Below are 16721 nucleotides of genomic sequence, written 5' to 3'. Positions count from 1 at the left end.
CATGAATTTATTAGCAGAATCAAACGTCCCATACTCATATCATACATTTATATAAAGCCTAACCTGATTATTCATTGATGAGCGCGCATTTTTATTCAGACGTTTATGATTGGGCGCCAAGTGCAACCAGCATTCTCAAGCGGCGCCACAAGAATGGCGACCGACGCGCCGGCGGTGGCTGCTGCCCCAAAGAAACCACGCACTGGTCGACCATCGCATGCCGTGTGGAGCCACTTCATTCGTGGAGAGAAGCGGAATAAGTGCCACCACCACGTGTACTGTCGGTATTGCTCGCAAGCGCAGGCCCAAACCCTCACCGGAGCGGCCACTGGCCCGGCCAGCGTCGAGTGCATACGTGGGGTGCCTCAGGCGATGCTGCGCCACTTGACAACGTGTGCTTACTCTCCACAAAGCGTTCAAATTGAAATGAAGCTGGTTGTCGCCCAGCAACGATCGAAGAAACGCTCGTCTCCACTGCATACGCCAGCTACTCCCAACACATCTCTTGACGACCTATTGCAGCTTGACGACACCCTCAACAAGACAGCGTCGTCCTCATCGCGAGATAGTCGCAGCATTCACGATCACCCCGTTGTTCGCACGTTTCCACGAAATCCGCCGCTGACCATAGACACGTGGGTACAGGTACACCAACTTTAAGATGCTCGACTCGAAATGTTGTGGCATAACCAGCAAGTTCAGATTGCTCGGAGCGGCAGTGTGCCGTTTGCGTGGCTATACAACGATCACGTTCAGTCGCTGTTGCCTCGGGCACTTGAAATCCCGCCACCAGACAGGATCTTCGCGTTGTGTTCGTCGTCTCCGTTGAATTCTCCATACGAAATGACTCGAGGCATGTGGACGGTGAGTGTCAGCTCCTGGGACTCTGTGTGCACCCGCCAGCACACCGTTGCGTGTTCTGTCGTTCGGCAAGCACCGTTCGCCGCCGTTGGTGCTCGCACATCGGCAAACCAATCCCGCCCGGTCCGTCACACATTTTCCATTCAAGTGGTGCCGCGAAATGCCGACGCTCTGACTAGGCATTTGAAACAGGTTTGAATGCTGTGCTTGGCCATCTGCCTGTGCCCTGACCAAGTCCGTGAGGCAGATTTTGCAGAGTCTGTGCGGTCCAGACTCCGCCTCCGAAGGCCAACCAAGGACGATCTGCCTGGAAGAAGGCGCATTCGTTGTCGGAGTTGTCTGCGACTCGGCCAAGACTCTTGTTGCTGCGCGAGCTGCCATCGATAGTCTACACTTGCCCTTTGTCTCGACCCTGTGTGTCGACAGCATCCTGCGGCTCCTGGTCAGTCGGCTTTTCATGACGCACAAGGACGTCGTGCGGCAAGTCTTGTTCCCGTCGGGAATGCCTCCCCTGGCTGGTTTCTATCCAACGCGACAGTCGTGGGCCACATGGATCGATTGTATTCTGGCAGCGAATGCGATCCATCCGTTGTCCGATGCGTGTGTCGTCCTCCGCGCGGCGTACGCATCCACATCGACGTCAGTCCATTCATTGACTCTGCACGATGTTGTGGAGTTGATGGTGACCATGCACCAACACAACCAGTTCCAAGACGTGGTAGAGACCGTATGGGCCGCCTTGATGGCCCATGCAGCAATCACAGCGCCATTTGCGATCCTCAGCATTGCTTTACACGCGCCACATGGTTCCCGCCACGAGATGTGGAATGTCGTGAGCGCAACTGCTGCTGGATCGATCGTAGCGTTGGTGGCTCCGACGGATGCGCCATCCCTTGGCAAGCCCGACACGAACGCAGACGCGGTGTATTCGCAAACTGCGCCAAACGGTCTGCAATGGGTGAGGTTGGGCTCGTATGCTCAAAATTTGGCCCGCCGATGGCACATGGATGATGTGGCGCTGGCGCGTGATCTCTTGGTCTATAAAAGCGCCCAGACTTGTCTTGCCCAAGATGCCAGTTCTACAGGAACCCCGTCGTCCGCGTCGACCGTGCCAACGTTGGAAGCCTTTCAAAGCAGGTTCGCGGAATGGCTACCTCATGCGTGCAATTGTTGTCGTGTTGCGATAGATTGCAAGCGTTCACGCCGATGGTGCCGTCGCTGGCGCGGCATATTCCAGGGCTCGACTGTGGCGGGCTCACTCTGACCGCTAGAACAGACGTCCCCCACAATGTCTTGCTGCCCATGGTACAACACCAGCAAATGGATGAGGTGGGTTTCGAGTCGCAGTCCAGTGGCTTGAGTTGGAATGAGCGTTGAAAATCCACACGTAGAACTGGACGGCCGATCGGCACGATGGCGAGACCCATGCTGCTTTTGGCAAACCACACCTCGCGATTGTGTGGAGTGCGGCCGAATGGGACTCTATATGCGACGACGTAGAAGTGTTTTTGACCCAAGAACTCGACGAGCTACAACGCCATGGCGGTGTGCGTCGGCCCCTTGTGACGCTAGAAGACTTGAGTCGGTGGTGGCCTGCCTGCTGCCGGACCACAAGCTGCGCTTCATAGCTCACCGACCCGAAGTGCATTGACAAGCGTCTGCAAATCCGTGCCGTTGGGGGGGGCGTTTCCTCGAGCGCTGAACTCCATGGATGGCACCAAAGTGATGGCAGTTGGGACGCTGTGTGGGTTGTGCCTACCGAATTCTCACACATCCATCGGTGGTAAGAGTCGAGCGGGTCGTGGCAAAAGCGGCAGTAAGAGAAGGCATTTCGCCGTAGCCTTTAGGATCATTATACTGAGGTCTCCCTGACCATCTTGGCGGGCATGATGATGGTGACACTGGTTCAGTCACTTCCTCGCCCCAGCGTTCCGGCGGACGTCACCTTCATTTGTGACCAATTTCTTCCCGAAGATCGTAGACGGAATGGCTCGCGCGGGGCCACGACCAAGGTCAACAACGCTTCGGTTCTGTCTCGACGATGCGAATCTGTTTCGTCGAGCTAAACTCAGGACGACGTCCTGCCCGTCGAGATGAATCTGCACTCGCAGTTCACCCACCAAATGCACTCGATACCCGTCTCCCATCGAGTGGGAAGTCCACAACGTCGCATGGACGCTGTATACGCTCAACCAGAGCATGAAAGCGAACCATTGTGTGGCGTCAATGGCCCCCGTGGCGACATGTACATGAAGGTTCAGCTCAACGAGGTAGTCTTGCCAGCAGCTCCTAGCCACTATCTTCCCTACTTTGGAGTACTTTCCGTCCACAGGCGGGTCCACACCCGCGCTAGTGCGGCGATGCACACATTACTTCTTGACGCACGTCGCTGGTGTTTGTGTCAAACTTCCCAATGATAATGTTCGAAGAAACGTCAAATTTTATTCGAATTAGCATGTCATTTTCAACCTCTTTTCACCAAGTTTTTGCACGAAAGTTGTGACTTCTTCCAAAGTTCATCATTTTCCGCAGTTTTTTGACACATAATTGGATTTTTTGCATGTTTTTTTACAACCGCATGGCATGCACCGCTGTCGATGCCACATATACCTGGTGACACACACCACCGCCGATATCTGCCGCCACGATGCCGCCTTTTCTAGCCGCACAAGCTAGCGCCCCTGGCAAAGTTATCCTCTTTGGGGAGCACGCCGTAGTGTACGGAATCCCAGCCATTGCCATGGCTGTCTCCGACCTTCGCGTGTCAACACGTGTCGTACGAATCTGTCACTGGTGGGATTGTTCGGTCGACTCATGTGGGCTGCTTCCTCTTTAGACATTTGGCGGCGACCCGAACGTCGTTGTGAGTCTGCTCAACCTTACAAGCATGCAAGATACCTTGCCTCTCTCTCGCACGTGGTCGCTAACGTCAATTAAAGCGGCGTTTCTTGGTGTCGACATCGCCTCCCCGGACACCTTTCTGCCGCGACCGTCCGCAGCAATCACGGCCGCGCTTGGTAAATTTTTGTCGGGTCAACATCCCAAGGACGCAAATGCTCTCCGTCCTGCGCTCTTTCTCGTGCTGGCGATCCTGCCCGACCTTCTGGACCAGTGCGGCACATATTCTTCCCTCGACCTCAACCAGTCGTCAACTTCCATTTAGGTCGTTGGGGGTGCGCATCCAAGTCACGTCCGGGGAGTTTCCGTTGGGGGCTGGTCTTGGCTCGTCCGCCGCTTTCTGTGTGTCTGTGGCTGCCGCCTTGCTCCGGTTCGTACCCCAAAAGTTGTCGCCGTCTGGACAAATTGACCAGCGACACGCGATGTCTTAGAAGTCGAAGCTCGGACGTGTTGTTGAGCACGATTAACGCGCATGCCTTTGCGGCCGAAGTCCTGCTGCACGACGACCCGTCTGGCGTGGATAACACCGTGTCCACGTACGGTGGGGCGATTCTGTACGAAAAGAGCCCCCAGGTGCGTCTGTCCTCGCGCCGCGTCGTCCTGGCACTCATTGTGGTGGGAAATCCGTGGGGTAGTCGATGTCGTTCCTGCAAGACTTGCCGACCCTGCGCTTCCTTGTCACGAACACAAACGTCCCGCGAGAAACCAAAGTGCTGGTGGCCAACGTCCGAGCGCTGCACACGGCCGACCCAGCCTTTGTCAACGCCCGCTTTCAAGCGATTCACGAGATCGTGTCGTCCTTTCAACAGCAAGTACGTGGCGTGTTCTTGGCGTCGATCGAATCGATGGACGGAGCTCACGTCGCTATCGCTTCAACCGTCCATCTGACGTGATGATGACCATGGGCTCATGCAGTGCTACAGGTTGGGACGGACGCAGCGACAGCGTTTTCGCCAGCGGCATTTCAAGCGATGATTGCGCGCAACCAAACGCTTCTGGCCGACGTCGGCGTGAGCCACCCTGCTATTGAAACAGTGGTGAAGTTGGCGGGTCCTGATCTGCCCACGAAACTAACGGGGGCTGGCGGCGGTGGATGCACCATCACCTACATCCCAGAGCACACGGACGAAGCGGTCGTGTTGGCTCTGAAGGCAAACCTTGCCAAGGAGGGGTTCACTGTGATCGAGACGGTCCTGGGTGGCCATGGCGTCAAGGTTGCTGCCTTGGCAAACGTTGAAGCGTAGGAACGAGCGACGGATAGACGTGGTTGCCGTCCTCGTTCGCGTAACCATCACGTACTAGACGTGGCTTAACATTCCAGACGTTGCCATGGTCAACTGCCTGGCCATTTGAGCGGTTCTGTAGCAAGTTGCCGCCTCTGAATCTTTGCATGGCGCGTGCATGCATCTGCAGGCTCGACGCGAACAAGTTGTACGCGGCGCAGGTGCCTCCAACTTGAAGGATTGATCGTGCCGCTCACACGTGCTGCGACAACACCGAACGGTCGTTCGTGCGAGCTGTGCAAGGCAGACAAGCCCTGCGCTTTCGCGATAGAAAACGAACCCTTCTGAAGCACATACACCGAACATGGCCAACCTCACTACGTCACGAGCGGCGGCGGCATGGCCATAGCATTTCCGAGGAATCACTGAGGTTCATTGCGCACCTGAATGTAGAGACCCATGGACCATCGACGCATGTATATACCGCCAATTCGTCCCCGCACGAACGACAGGTCACGGCGGTGTTGGGATCTCTGGGTGAAGATACAAACGTCGACTTCATCCCTTCACGATATCTAAGAAAGTGGCGCACACACACCAGGGGGAGCGCAGCGCTACTCGGCGGTGCTCTCGCTGGCGTCACGTCCGTGGCGTTGGCAGCATAGTAATTGGCATCAGCCAGGGCATCAAAGAAATCGGACATGCCATTGTGAATGCTGTCCAAACAAGGTATGCGCGGCCGACCCGGCAATCGACTGCATCTCCGTCGAACCCCGGTCACATGAATGATGCGTCAGGATCTCCCCACGAGGCAACGAGGCGTCGGCCCATGAAAGGTCGCTAGCCGACGCCTAGAACACAACGTGTCGAGCACACAAGCAGCCGCCGTCCATAGTGCGTCTCCTCCATGTGGCTGGAACGTGGCGCAGACGGCGGCAGCGACGGACACGAGCTGTCCTTCGTGCCATCCTTCGAGGGCAGTCTTTCGAAGATGACAGTGGACGCAGTGAGGTTTGTGGTTCGTGCTGACTGGTGGTGCCCTCGTCTTGACCGCTGGAGTTGTGACGGCGAGGGGGGGGAGGTTGCAGGAAGGTTCATGGAAGCCATGAACAACGCGTCAAACAGTGTCCGAGCTCAAGTCGAGTCATCCCGCTGTCTCAAGAGCTTGGGTGCAGCATGCTCTGCACCCCTGGCGAGAGTTGCCGACGAAGGCGAGGTCCCGCTCACCGGCCAAAGATATCCCAGTCGACGACGAATTCTCGCAGATTCCCCGTGGCAATGTGGCGAGCCACCTCCCACATGTCATCTCGAGCTATCCTTTACCGTCCATCGCAGCAAAGCACGTCCGGTCGTACTGCCGCGCTCAATCGTCGTGCACGTGATGTGTTGTTGCCAGACTCGTTCCAGGAGATGCTGCAATGTTGGATTCAGCGGCGCCCCATCGTGCTTGGTGGAGCGGATCTGGCTTAAATGAGCAATGGATAACACACCATTCCAGGACAGAGATGACTGCAACTTTAATCGCAGCAATTGGCACACATCCCTTCATGTCAAGGTGGTGTCCTTCATACCGTGGAAAACAGATCGTACCTGGAGGGAGTCGCTCGTCGAGTTGCGGACGTGATAGTGCTTCATATGGAAAGGATCAATATAAAAATGTCGATAAGTTATGGCCAAATCCTTCGATTGTCACAATCAGCACACGCGGGCCCGCGTGACGCGTTAGACGGCAGCGTGGGACTGTCGGGACGTAGCAGGGTGAGCAGTGGTGGCAAGGTTGTAGTCGGCGCTCGCAGCGTCGGCAACGGGCGACAACTCCGCACTTGGATCGCCATCCTCCAACTGCTTGTGCTTGGACGCAGCCTTGATCTCACGAATCCCCGACGTGACGTTATGCATGGCGCCAGCGATACCGCCGACCAAGTATCCACCTGCGAGAGCCGTGCCGCCAAGAATAAACGCCCCGCCGCTGAAAACAGCCTAGACTCACGTACAGATATATGATTCGCCCGCATGGACGTTGAGCAATGTTCGCACCGCAACAGGAATGGCTACCGCGCTCACCGTCGCCTTCTTCAGGCCTCCGATAAAGGTCGGGACATGGTTTTCTTGTTGCTCTGTACAAAAATCACTTTGTAAGCGCCTGAATCAATGGTTCGAATCAAATACCTGCCGGCGGCGTTTCGTTGTTTGGCGCCTCGGAGCAGTGGGAATGCTCTGAGGCACTGATTGAGGGGCGGTGGCTGTCGGAGCGGCCGCTAGATCGCCGACGACGTTCTTGCGACGACTTGGACACGCAATTAATGCTGGCTTCGCCCATTTCCTTGACGCCCATGCCAATGCTAACGGCCATGCCACTCAAGCCGACGGCAACGGCAGTGGTGCCAACCACGACTCCACCGAGAATTGCTCGACCACCATACAACAGACCTTTCGCAGGTGCGTACACCAACCCAACGGCGACGCGTTTGATTCCTTTGGAAGCTACAGAACGCGGTGAAGTTGATGAAATGGTGACTTCGGAGGTGTCGAACCAACGGGAGCACTGGGATCCATTGCGTCGCCGAATCGGTAAAACTCCTGAAAGATCTCCATCGCCATGTCTAGCGTCACGGGCTGTGCGTGATCTTCAATTCCTTCTTTCCCGAACTCGTCGTCTGGATCACGGAGCGAATTATTGGCATGGTTTGTCAACATTACCACAGCATCATCATCGTGTCGTCTTACATCGACGACGAGTCTTCGGGTCGGACAACACATTGTACGCTTCCCCAACGATTTTAAACTTCTTTTCAGCTGCTTCTCGATGGAGGAGGTTCTTGTCTGGATGGTACTTGACCGCCAACTTGCGATACCTACGACGAAGCAAGTAACGCACAGCACGAGACCGTCCAGACGTACGCAGCTTTGATGTCCGTTTCCGTCGCGTCTCGCTGAAGGCCTAAGTTCTCGTAGTAGTCGCTAGAGTCGAAGTTTGCCATCTTCACGCGATGGAGTGCTCAGGCGGGTGTCTCTGGACCTGCCGTGATGGACGTCCTAAGCGCGCGCTTCCGAAATGACGAAAATTTGACTCGATCCAATCCGAGTCAAGAGCATACAATGATCAAGATATAAACTTCCATGAAAAGGTTTAATATCGCATGCGGCGAATTCTCGTCGTGATGATATTTAGTATTCAAATATTAGTGGAGATCATAGCTGACCTCGTCGTGAACAGATATTTGATACTTTCCCATCCAACAACGAAAACCAATCTGGTACTTTTTCTTTCATCACGTAAAATTCTCCGTATCTCTAGGTAGAATTCGACAAAATAGTACTCCGGAGTATTCATTTCAACAAATTTGCATGGAGAGAAGTTCTTTTTGACGACGTACACTAAATGACGCCCTTGTGTTGAACGGAAATAGTGTGATCCACCCTTGAAAGAAGGGCACCATCGCGTCGAGATGACCGATGTGTCGGTGCCAGGACTGCGGAACCTAGGCAATTCATGCTACTTCAACGCGGTCCTGCAAGCACTAGCTGCGTCTGGGTGCTTTCAGGAGTATTTGACTGGGCTCGTCGAAGCCGGTGATGTCGCGTCCGAACAAAGGCCATTCACGTCCGTCCTGCAACAATGCCTCGCAGGTGAGTGGTAATGGATGGAACTGCGTCGAGATCTGTCAAACTTCGATATAGATCTGTCGCCCCAACGCCGCGCGTACATTTCGTCGGTGGTACCGCGAGACCTCAACTCCATGTTGTCCGAGGACACGTCCATGTTCCGCGGCATGCATCAACAGGTCCATGAAACGTGACTAGCTTTACGTCGTTGGCATCTTATTCTTCATTAGGATGCCGAGGAAGGGTTTCAATTCATCATGGAGAAACTCGAGAAAGAGGTCAATAGGTCCAAACCTGACGCTTTCTCGCTGTCGACGCTACTACCCACCCGCGCTCCCAACTCCGCCGACACAGACACGTCGTCGATCCATCCGTTCCATGGCCTCACGGGCAACGTGCTGGTGTGTGTCGTCGCCCTTCGTGGTTAACTCACCAGTGTAGGAATGCAGCAAGTGCCACATGCAGAAACCGATATCGACCGATTACTTTCTCGACTTGAAGCTGTCGCTTTGTCCGTCTATGGACAGCCAGCGGCCATTCCGCACCCTCCGCGAGTCGCTGCGGCACTACACGAGGAAAGAGCAGATCGACGGTACATGCCACGACATTTGGCATCGTCACGTACGTCCTTTTCATCTGCATGCGTAGAGGTTGAATGTACGCATTGCACATTCCTTCAACTCCTTCTCGCCGTCGACAACGCCCTCCACGCGCTGGCCGCGGCGCCCTACGCCGACTCACGATCGTTCCCCACCACAACCCGTTCCAGTGAAGACCCCAGCGACGACGACGATCGAGATGCCCGCCTCTTTAACTTCCGTCGGCTTCGTGGTACGACCAACTCATCCTGGTAGCTGCCGACCTCTGCGGTGGTAGATATGCTGTCGCACCGCGTCGAGACAAACAGCGGCAATCCCGTGTGTGATGTCGACTTGGACGATCCGCATTGCTGGACCCCCGATCAGCTCAGCATTTGGAACGCCAACACAACGTTTTTCCAACAGCTCGGCATTTGGGACACCGACAAGCGTATCCCCGATCTACCACGGGCGCACGCGACGTTCTTCCGGCACGTCATTTTGGCGCGGCCGCCGAAAGTCCTTACCTTCCACATCAACCGCAACGTGTACGTCCATGACACCATCGTCAAGCTGGACGTGCATCTGGCGTTTGACGAGTCGCTGCGGCTCGCCCATCCGTTCGTGCGCCACTGTGTAAGTCTGTCCTGGAGATGTCGCGATGGAATTGATCTCTCGGTCGCATGCTCCTCGACAATTCCTTGCGACCGACCCACTGAAAACTCCGTCGCTCGAATAGGAAGCGATCTCGTACGCGCTGGTTGCTGTCGTCGTGCACCACGGCAACGAGCGCGGCGGCCACTACACGTGCTATCGCCGTGTGACGTCAGCGCGGCACTGGGTGCACATCTCAGACGAGCATGTTGTCGATGTCGCCTTTGCCGACGTGTTGCGGGCAAAGGCGTACATGCTCTTCTACGAAATAACGTCCCCATAAAGCAGGGCACGTGCCCTCCGTCCAACGTCTGTCGAGGTCGGGTCGCGGGTGTCACCATCGAGGAGGACCTCCAGTGCCCTTTAGCGACGCTAACTGCTGGACGTGCGCCCTTTCGTGGCATGTCGATTGAACTGCCATGTACAACCATCCTTTGGCTCTCCCACGCGTCACCAGTGTCGAGACTCAGCGATGTGTGTTGGTTTGGCATTTAAATAGGGCGACCACGGACGGCATGGCCAGCTACGACGACGGAGTTAGTTGGTCGGGAACAGCATACGTCTCCATGTCGAAGCAGCGCTGCATGTCGATGCGATGCTGGTGTTCCTGGAACTCGAGCATTGTTTTGAGTGTGTGTTCCTGCGCTTGCATCTTGGCGACCAAGTGCTTGGCCATTTTTTCCCCCTCGAGTTCTTTCCGCAGACGCTCGGCTTGCGCGCGTTCCAGTCGCTCTTTGTGATGTCGCTGCACACACACTGCGTGAGAGATTCATTCGCACTTGTGTCGTGACAGATATTGCTCGATGGATGGACAGGGCAGCGTACCTCCCGCAGCTCGCGCTGGCGCTTGCTGCGTTCATGATGGCAAACCACGCTGTTCTTGGCTCGTAGTTTCTCCTGCATCATGGTGGCTTCCCGCGCCTTCTTGTCCTCTTCGAGCTCCTGGCACATATCGCTTCGTTTTAAACAAACGTGTGCCGACGACTGCACCTTTTGCTGCTGCCTCACTCGAACGGCCGCCTGCCGCTTTTGCTGGGCCACGTTGAGCGCCTGTTGCTGCAGACGGGCCTTCCCGTGAGCACTTTGCACCGCCATGCAAATTTCGTACTTGTACATTCGATCGATTCTGCGATTGTAGAGCCAGGGCCTTTGAGTGCTTGGCTGCGACGCGCTGGCGCTCTTGGTCGGCGCGGGCCGCTCGCTCCTGCCTCTGTCGTTCGAACGCGAGTTTGGCTTCCTTTTCACGGTAAAACTCCACTTGCAGTCGCTCCGCTTCTTGCTCGGCACGAGATTTCTCCATCTACGAAGCGAATGCAGCAACCACATGCCAGCAAAGTCGTACGTGAAGGAAGCTGAGACGATTGGCGAGGAGTCGGGCAGACTCCTCGGCTTGTTTTCGGGCTTGGTAAGCTGATAAACACAGAGCAGCAGTCGGAGCAACGACGACGGGTGTTGTCGATGGCGTGGATGTCGAGATTTTGGAAGGAGATGCACCCGCGTCGGTGGAGTCGTGTGTTGTTGTGGTGACTGCGTCATCGATTGCTTTCGAGTCTTTGGGTCTGGGTGGTTTCGCCTCTGTCCACGCTGTAATGTGCGGTGGGGATGGCACCGAGAAAGTGGAGGAATCTCCTTCATGATGTGTTTCGTTGTGGCTCACTGCGTCGTCATTCTGTACACTGGAACTAGTTGCCATCGTGGCGATCGGCGAGTCTGGTGAGGGTCCAGAGGCGGTTGTTGGCGGGGCGGCTGACGGATGCAAGGACGGCTGGCGGATGGATTTGACCGTTGGCTGTCGAGGAAGTAGGTTTCCTGCTCGAACGATTTTGCTTTTGAATCCTTCCGGCGTTGGATTTGGCGATACGTCGTTGTCCACGCGGGGTGGGGCAGTCGTGTGATCCAAGACGCAGTACCGCTGAACGACGCGATGTCGGGACTCTGCTTGGTACTTGGTCGGCGAGTCGCTCACGCCATAGCTCACTCGGTTTGCCCGCGGGGATAGACCGAGGACGAGTTCGCCGCGATGCGAAATGTGCGCGGATTTGGGTCGTTTTGAGATGTTTAGCCGCTGGGCGCGCAGCGCCTTGACCTCAAAGATCCGGCGCGTCTCCATGCGTTCGCTGCGGCTGCGGGGCCAGTAGTCAGGCAGACCGCACACGGCGCGTGGCGGAGTGATTCTTATGTCTCCGCAGTCGCCGCCGCCAACTCGGAAGTCGAAACGTCGCGAGCTAAACTTAGTCTGTGGTGGACAGCCCCGTCTGTGAAGAAAAAAATAGCAAACCTTAGCTATTTCAAAATATTACTGGATATTATGAAATATCCACTTTGTGTTTCTTCCGAACCAGCAGCGAAAACGCCCCCAATCCAAAAACATCCGAGTGTTTGCGCAATTTATCTCGTCAATTAATCAATATGAATGGGGCGGAATGGGATTTTAACTTGAAGTTTGTATGTGATGTCATCGAGCAAATCCCAGTGACGCTTGGAATCCACCCAATCGCAGTGTCGGCCTTCAGGTAGCAATTCATTGCGCGCACCATGATGTCGCTGCCTCGAGCGCCGGCGACAACGACGGCCGTCGCGCCCCCCCAACTCACTACGTCGTCGTCGCAATCCATGGCAGAATACTATCAACAGAGCGCTCAGAATGCCCCTGTCGACATCGCGTCTGTTGACGGCGAAGACGACGACGACGACAGCTGCCATCATCGCGCTGCAACTGCGTCCATGCTGCTGCGACTGTGTGTGTACGGGTTCTTCATCGAACTCAAGCCGTCCGAGGCGTATTTGAATGCATTCTTGACGACGGAGAAAGGTAGTCGACGACTGATGACTTCCTACTCGATCGGCCCTCATCGCGGTGCGTTTGTTGTAGGATTCTCAAACCAAGTCACGAACGACGACATTTACCCGTGGTTCACGTATGGCCAGCTGGTCATGCTCGTCGTCATGCCGCTCTTTGTCGAGCGCTTTCAATACCGCACAGTGCTGCTGATCGAGTCGGTCGGGTTTCTCTTTACGCGCGTGCTGCTTTTGTGGGCCACGTCGCTGTTTTGGATGCAGGGTATGCTTGGTTGCTCATCTCCCTCTCTACATCTCACGAGCGTCGTCTTAGCCATGCAAATTACCTACGCCATTGGCACGGCCAGTAAGGTCGTGTACCTGTGCATGATCTACCGCGAAGTGAACCAAGACGAGTATCATCGCGCGACGGCGGTCGTGTGGGCGGCGTCGCTCGGCGGCCAGTTCGCTGCGGGTGTCCTTGGTCAAGTGCTCGTGTCGTCCCACGCGAGTTTGTGGCTACTCAATTACATCTCGCTCGCGAACGTGTGCATTGCGTTCGTTGTGGCGTTCAACGTGCCCGAGCACGCCGACCAGCTCCTCGCTCATTCGACGACGAGCTCCGCCGCGACCGCCATGTTCTCGACTGACGTTGTGACCAACTTGGCCGACGATATCCAAATGCGTCGACAAAAGCGCGCGCGCAACACAGTTCAAGCGCGGACGTGGCAGTGGGCCAACTTCCTCGCCGTGACTTGGGTCATGTTCAAATGCTGCGAAAGCCTCGCCAGCAACTACATTCAGAACCGATGGACGAGCTTTCACGGTACGATCCCGTCACTGGGTCCAGCGCTCACGTTCGCAAAAGACCTGAATACTATGAACGGACTCGTCACGGCACTGTACACCGCCTGCGGCGCCATCGCGTCATGGGTGCTCGCGTGCTGTAGCCGCGCCTCGAGCCCCCAGGTGAGTACACCGAAACTGCATGGTGGGCCATTCCATTCGAACGCGCTGCAAACGTAGGGCCTTCAGTGGTTTCTCGTTGGAGGAGGAGTTATCCTAATGCTGCTCTCGTACAGTCAATCGGTCGCGCCAACTCTGCAGTCGTCGTACGTGAGCTACGTATTGTACGGCTGTGCGTACTACGCTGTCATGACGACGGTACGTTGCTGTCGTTGCCAAGTAACTGTGGCGTCGTTCACGAAGTCATGCAGGTGAGCGCGGAATTGGCCAAGCAATGCACGACGAACGAATACGCCAAGCATTTCGCCATGGTGTCATTGGGGGCGGCCGTCTTGGAAACAGTACGTGCATCGCGTCGATGCTGTCGCTGGTGGTTTAGCAGCGTTTGGTCTGTAGGTTGTGACGTTCTTACTGCAGGATACGAGCGCCCGCACGGCGACGTGGTTCGACGGCATCACGATTTTGCATGTCGCGCTCTTAGGGTTCTACTTATTTGTGTTTTGCCGCGTGCGCCACGACGGCTCTCAAGTGCCCCCTTCCACTGTATAACTGGCAAACCACGCAGCCATGTATCTTCGTTGGGGAGGTCCTGAGTTGGCATGGTTGCAATCAGGGAAAGAGGGCAGAAGACCAAGTGATTTGGAGGCTTATGGAGGTGACTCTTGCACAATATGTAAAGGAGAAAGGACTTGGCGCCATATTCGAGCAGACTACGCCGACTACAAGGCACCCAGGACTCGGCGCTTTCCCTAAAGTTCTCCAAGGCGGCGGTGGAGAGATGACCTCGTGATCGAACTTGGCAATCTTCTGCTTCATCCAATCAAAGCGTCCGATTCAGGAAATGTTGGCATTTTGTCCAATCACATTTAGTCCTTGAGCTGTATTGGCTAAAATCTGCCCGTTGGCAGTCAAAAAATAGCCAATCATATTTTTGAAAAGATAATTCTTTTGTCCAATGATCGGGCTTCAACCCCGACTTCGACATCGTCCCAGCGTTTTTCGATGACCTTCGTACCACAATGCGATTGTTCGGTCTCGCCAGAGTCGGCGGGCGAATCTCGTCATTTCCACAACTGCTTCGTCGGCCCATGTCCACAACTTCGTACGACTACATCGTCCTTGGTGGCGGCTCCGGCGGCATCGCCTCTGCGCGTCGCGCTGCTAGCTACGGCGCCAAAGTGCTCGTGGTCGAGAGAGGTCGTACCCTTGGCGGGGCTGGGCTAGGCGGCACGTGCGTGAATGTTGGTTGCGTGCCGAAGAAGGTCATGTACAACGCCGCGTTCCTCGCAGAGATTATGCACTCTGCCAAGACGTACACGTTTAAAGGGGTGCAGGGCGTCGAGTTCGGCTCGTTCGACTGGCCTGCGATGAAATCGAAGCGAGACGCATATGTCACCCGGCTCCATGGAATCTACGAGCGCAATTTGGCCAAAGATGGGATCTCACTCGTGTCGGGGGTAGCAGCCTTTGTCGACAACCACACGATTGCTGTGGACGGCGCCAAGTTTACTGCGCCGCACATCCTTGTCGCGGTCGGGGGCACACCCCAGTTGCCGTCCATCCCCGGCATCGAGCTCGCGATTTCGTCGGACGGGTTCTTTGCCTTGGAAACGCAGCCGAGAAAGGTCGCGGTAGTCGGCGCCGGCTACATCGCGGTGGAACTTGCCGGCATTTTCAACGCACTCCAAACCGACACAACGCTCTTTTGCCGCCACGACCAAGTGCTTCGCAAGTTTGATCCGCTCGTGCGCGACCACGTCAACAAGGAAATGCGCCGGTACGTCGCAACCCGCCCGTCCCTCGAAGCATCGTCTTCTTCCTGACATGATGTAGAGCGGGAGTGGCCTTTGTGACGCAGTCTGGCGTCGATTCGATCCACAAGGAAGCGAACGGCACGCTGACCATCCAAGCCACCATCAAGCAAGAAAACGGCAGCGCAACGACGCAAGAGTTTAGTGGCTATGACGCAGTTGTCGTCGCGATCGGCCGCACGCCACGCACGACGGACTGTGGCTTCGACCGCACTGACATTGTTTTCGATCGAAAGGGGTTTATTCAAGTGGATGGCCAGGAAAATACGACTGTGCCGGGGGTGTATGCCATTGGAGACGCCACGGCAACGGGCTGGGAACTCACTCCGGTCGCAATCGCAGCGGGTCGTCGGTTGGCAGACCGGTTGTTTGGTGGCGAGGTACACTCCACTGTCACGTGCCCAGCGCGGCGCAGTCGAATTCGTCTTGGATGGTGCGTTGGATCCGCTTCTAACTTGGCGGCGTGTGCTGTAGCCCGATGCGTGCATCAACTACCACCAGATCCCGACCGTCGTGTTCAGCCACCCCCCCATCGGCACGATCGGGTACACCGAGCCCGACGCGATCGCCAAGTATGGACCGGCCAACGTCAAGGTGTACACTTCATCCTTTGTCAACTTGTTTTACACGCTCCTGCCGCCGAAAGACATGCCGAGCACGGCGATGAAAGTCGTTTGTGTCGGCAAGGAAGAGACCGTCGTGGGCATGCATGTTGCGGGTATGGGCGCCGACGAGATGATCCAAGGCTTTGGCGTCGCCGTCAAAATGGGCGCGTACAAGTCGGACTTGGACAACGTTATCGCGATTCACCCGACGGCGTCCGAGGAGTTGGTCACGATGGCGCCGTGGGGAAAGATCCAAGACAGGATTACCCTACCATTCGGCACAGCGCGGCCACCACCCACCATGCTAGATTAATGGTCATATCATCGCTTGTCGCTTTGATGGCATGCGGCGTTGTCTGGAGCTTCGGCTCCACCCTATCGACCAGCATTGTCCAGGCACCTCTTGGCCACACGTGGGGACCACCGCGTCCGCTTCACGACGCTCTCCTCCGCGACGACTCGTCAACTTTCAGCGTAGCCAGAGTGCATCGCAACTACCGACAGTGGTTGGGCTGCAGCTGGTTGACGTCGTTTGATGGATTCGAGACTGAAAGCGATGGCATTTTGGAGGGCAGTCGGGACGCTGGAGGTACATCGCCAAGCACACAGTGTGTGTGCATGCAGCCACGCAACCTAACTGTAAAGGCAGATCGAAATGGCTATCGGGCCCGACGCGTGATGCTCTGGCCATGGCGTGCATTGTAGACAGCTCGGACGCTGGGAGGCGCTTTCTGGTTCGAC

The 16721-nt window shown here is 56.0% G+C and overlaps 8 protein-coding genes across 10 annotated transcripts; 5 read left to right on the top strand and 3 right to left on the bottom strand.

Annotated features, from left to right (window-relative positions):
• Nucleotides 1-153: 153 nt before the first annotated feature.
• On the top strand, nt 154-2553 carry H310_11266 (hypothetical protein; the record flags this gene model as incomplete). Its single annotated transcript, XM_008877864.1, has 5 exons — nt 154-645; nt 703-1053; nt 1109-1998; nt 2049-2190; nt 2253-2553. The coding sequence occupies 5 exons, from the start codon at nt 154-156 to the stop codon at nt 2487-2489; spliced, it is 2112 nt and encodes a 703-aa protein (XP_008876086.1). The 3' UTR covers nt 2490-2553.
• An 892-nt stretch (nt 2554-3445) lies between these two features.
• Nucleotides 3446-5119, top strand: H310_11265 (mevalonate kinase). The gene is made up of 6 exons (XM_008877863.1): nt 3446-3637; nt 3698-3972; nt 4025-4129; nt 4191-4332; nt 4395-4571; nt 4683-5119. The coding sequence occupies exons 1-6, from the start codon at nt 3509-3511 to the stop codon at nt 5001-5003; spliced, it is 1149 nt and encodes a 382-aa protein (XP_008876085.1). The 5' UTR covers nt 3446-3508; the 3' UTR covers nt 5004-5119.
• Nucleotides 5120-5668: 549 nt separating this feature from the next.
• Nucleotides 5669-6617, bottom strand: H310_11264 (hypothetical protein; the record flags this gene model as incomplete). Its single annotated transcript, XM_008877862.1, has 2 exons — nt 5669-5833; nt 6573-6617. 2 exons carry the CDS (start codon nt 6615-6617, stop codon nt 5669-5671), a joined length of 210 nt encoding a protein of 69 aa, XP_008876084.1.
• H310_11263 (hypothetical protein) lies at nt 6617-8028 on the bottom strand. The gene is made up of 6 exons (XM_008877861.1): nt 7884-8028; nt 7710-7837; nt 7517-7639; nt 7152-7466; nt 7020-7099; nt 6617-6962 (listed from the first exon to the last, which is right to left on the bottom strand). Exons 1-6 carry the CDS (start codon nt 7961-7963, stop codon nt 6705-6707), a joined length of 984 nt encoding a protein of 327 aa, XP_008876083.1. The 5' UTR covers nt 7964-8028; the 3' UTR covers nt 6617-6704.
• A 365-nt stretch (nt 8029-8393) lies between these two features.
• On the top strand, nt 8394-10132 carry H310_11262. Of its 2 annotated transcripts, none has more exons than XM_008877860.1 (7): nt 8394-8612; nt 8664-8767; nt 8819-8989; nt 9038-9180; nt 9237-9419; nt 9465-9802; nt 9906-10132. In XM_008877860.1, exons 1-7 carry the CDS (start codon nt 8559-8561, stop codon nt 10101-10103), a joined length of 1191 nt encoding a protein of 396 aa, XP_008876082.1. In that variant the 5' UTR covers nt 8394-8558; the 3' UTR covers nt 10104-10132. The 2 variants fall into 2 exon arrangements, with proteins under 2 accessions (XP_008876082.1, XP_008876081.1); XM_008877859.1 differs by having other exon boundaries at nt 8414-8612; nt 9030-9180; nt 9906-10103.
• A 147-nt stretch (nt 10133-10279) lies between these two features.
• On the bottom strand, nt 10280-12043 carry H310_11261 (hypothetical protein). The gene is made up of 5 exons (XM_008877858.1): nt 11163-12043; nt 10929-11120; nt 10811-10876; nt 10646-10762; nt 10280-10565 (listed from the first exon to the last, which is right to left on the bottom strand). The coding sequence occupies exons 1-5, from the start codon at nt 11928-11930 to the stop codon at nt 10344-10346; spliced, it is 1365 nt and encodes a 454-aa protein (XP_008876080.1). The 5' UTR covers nt 11931-12043; the 3' UTR covers nt 10280-10343.
• A 272-nt stretch (nt 12044-12315) lies between these two features.
• Nucleotides 12316-14396, top strand: H310_11260. 2 transcript variants are annotated; one of them, XM_008877856.1, is made up of 7 exons: nt 12316-12632; nt 12693-12881; nt 12933-13424; nt 13467-13567; nt 13625-13762; nt 13816-13905; nt 13961-14396. In XM_008877856.1, the coding sequence occupies exons 1-7, from the start codon at nt 12356-12358 to the stop codon at nt 14111-14113; spliced, it is 1440 nt and encodes a 479-aa protein (XP_008876078.1). In that variant the 5' UTR covers nt 12316-12355; the 3' UTR covers nt 14114-14396. The 2 variants fall into 2 exon arrangements, with proteins under 2 accessions (XP_008876078.1, XP_008876079.1); XM_008877857.1 differs by having other exon boundaries at nt 13467-13620; nt 13681-13762.
• Nucleotides 14397-14571: 175 nt separating this feature from the next.
• On the top strand, nt 14572-16343 carry H310_11259 (glutathione-disulfide reductase). Its single transcript, XM_008877855.1, has 3 exons — nt 14572-15341; nt 15398-15755; nt 15850-16343. Exons 1-3 carry the CDS (start codon nt 14584-14586, stop codon nt 16291-16293), a joined length of 1560 nt encoding a protein of 519 aa, XP_008876077.1. The 5' UTR covers nt 14572-14583; the 3' UTR covers nt 16294-16343.
• The last annotated feature ends 378 nt before the right edge of the window (nt 16344-16721 follow it).

The sequence above is a fragment of the Aphanomyces invadans genome (assembly GCF_000520115.1).
Source record: "Aphanomyces invadans strain NJM9701 unplaced genomic scaffold supercont1.30, whole genome shotgun sequence".
Classification (NCBI taxonomy): Eukaryota; Oomycota; class Saprolegniomycetes; order Saprolegniales; family Verrucalvaceae; genus Aphanomyces; species Aphanomyces invadans.
Note: the sequence above shows the minus strand (reverse complement) of the source record. Positions and strands in the feature narration are given on the sequence as shown.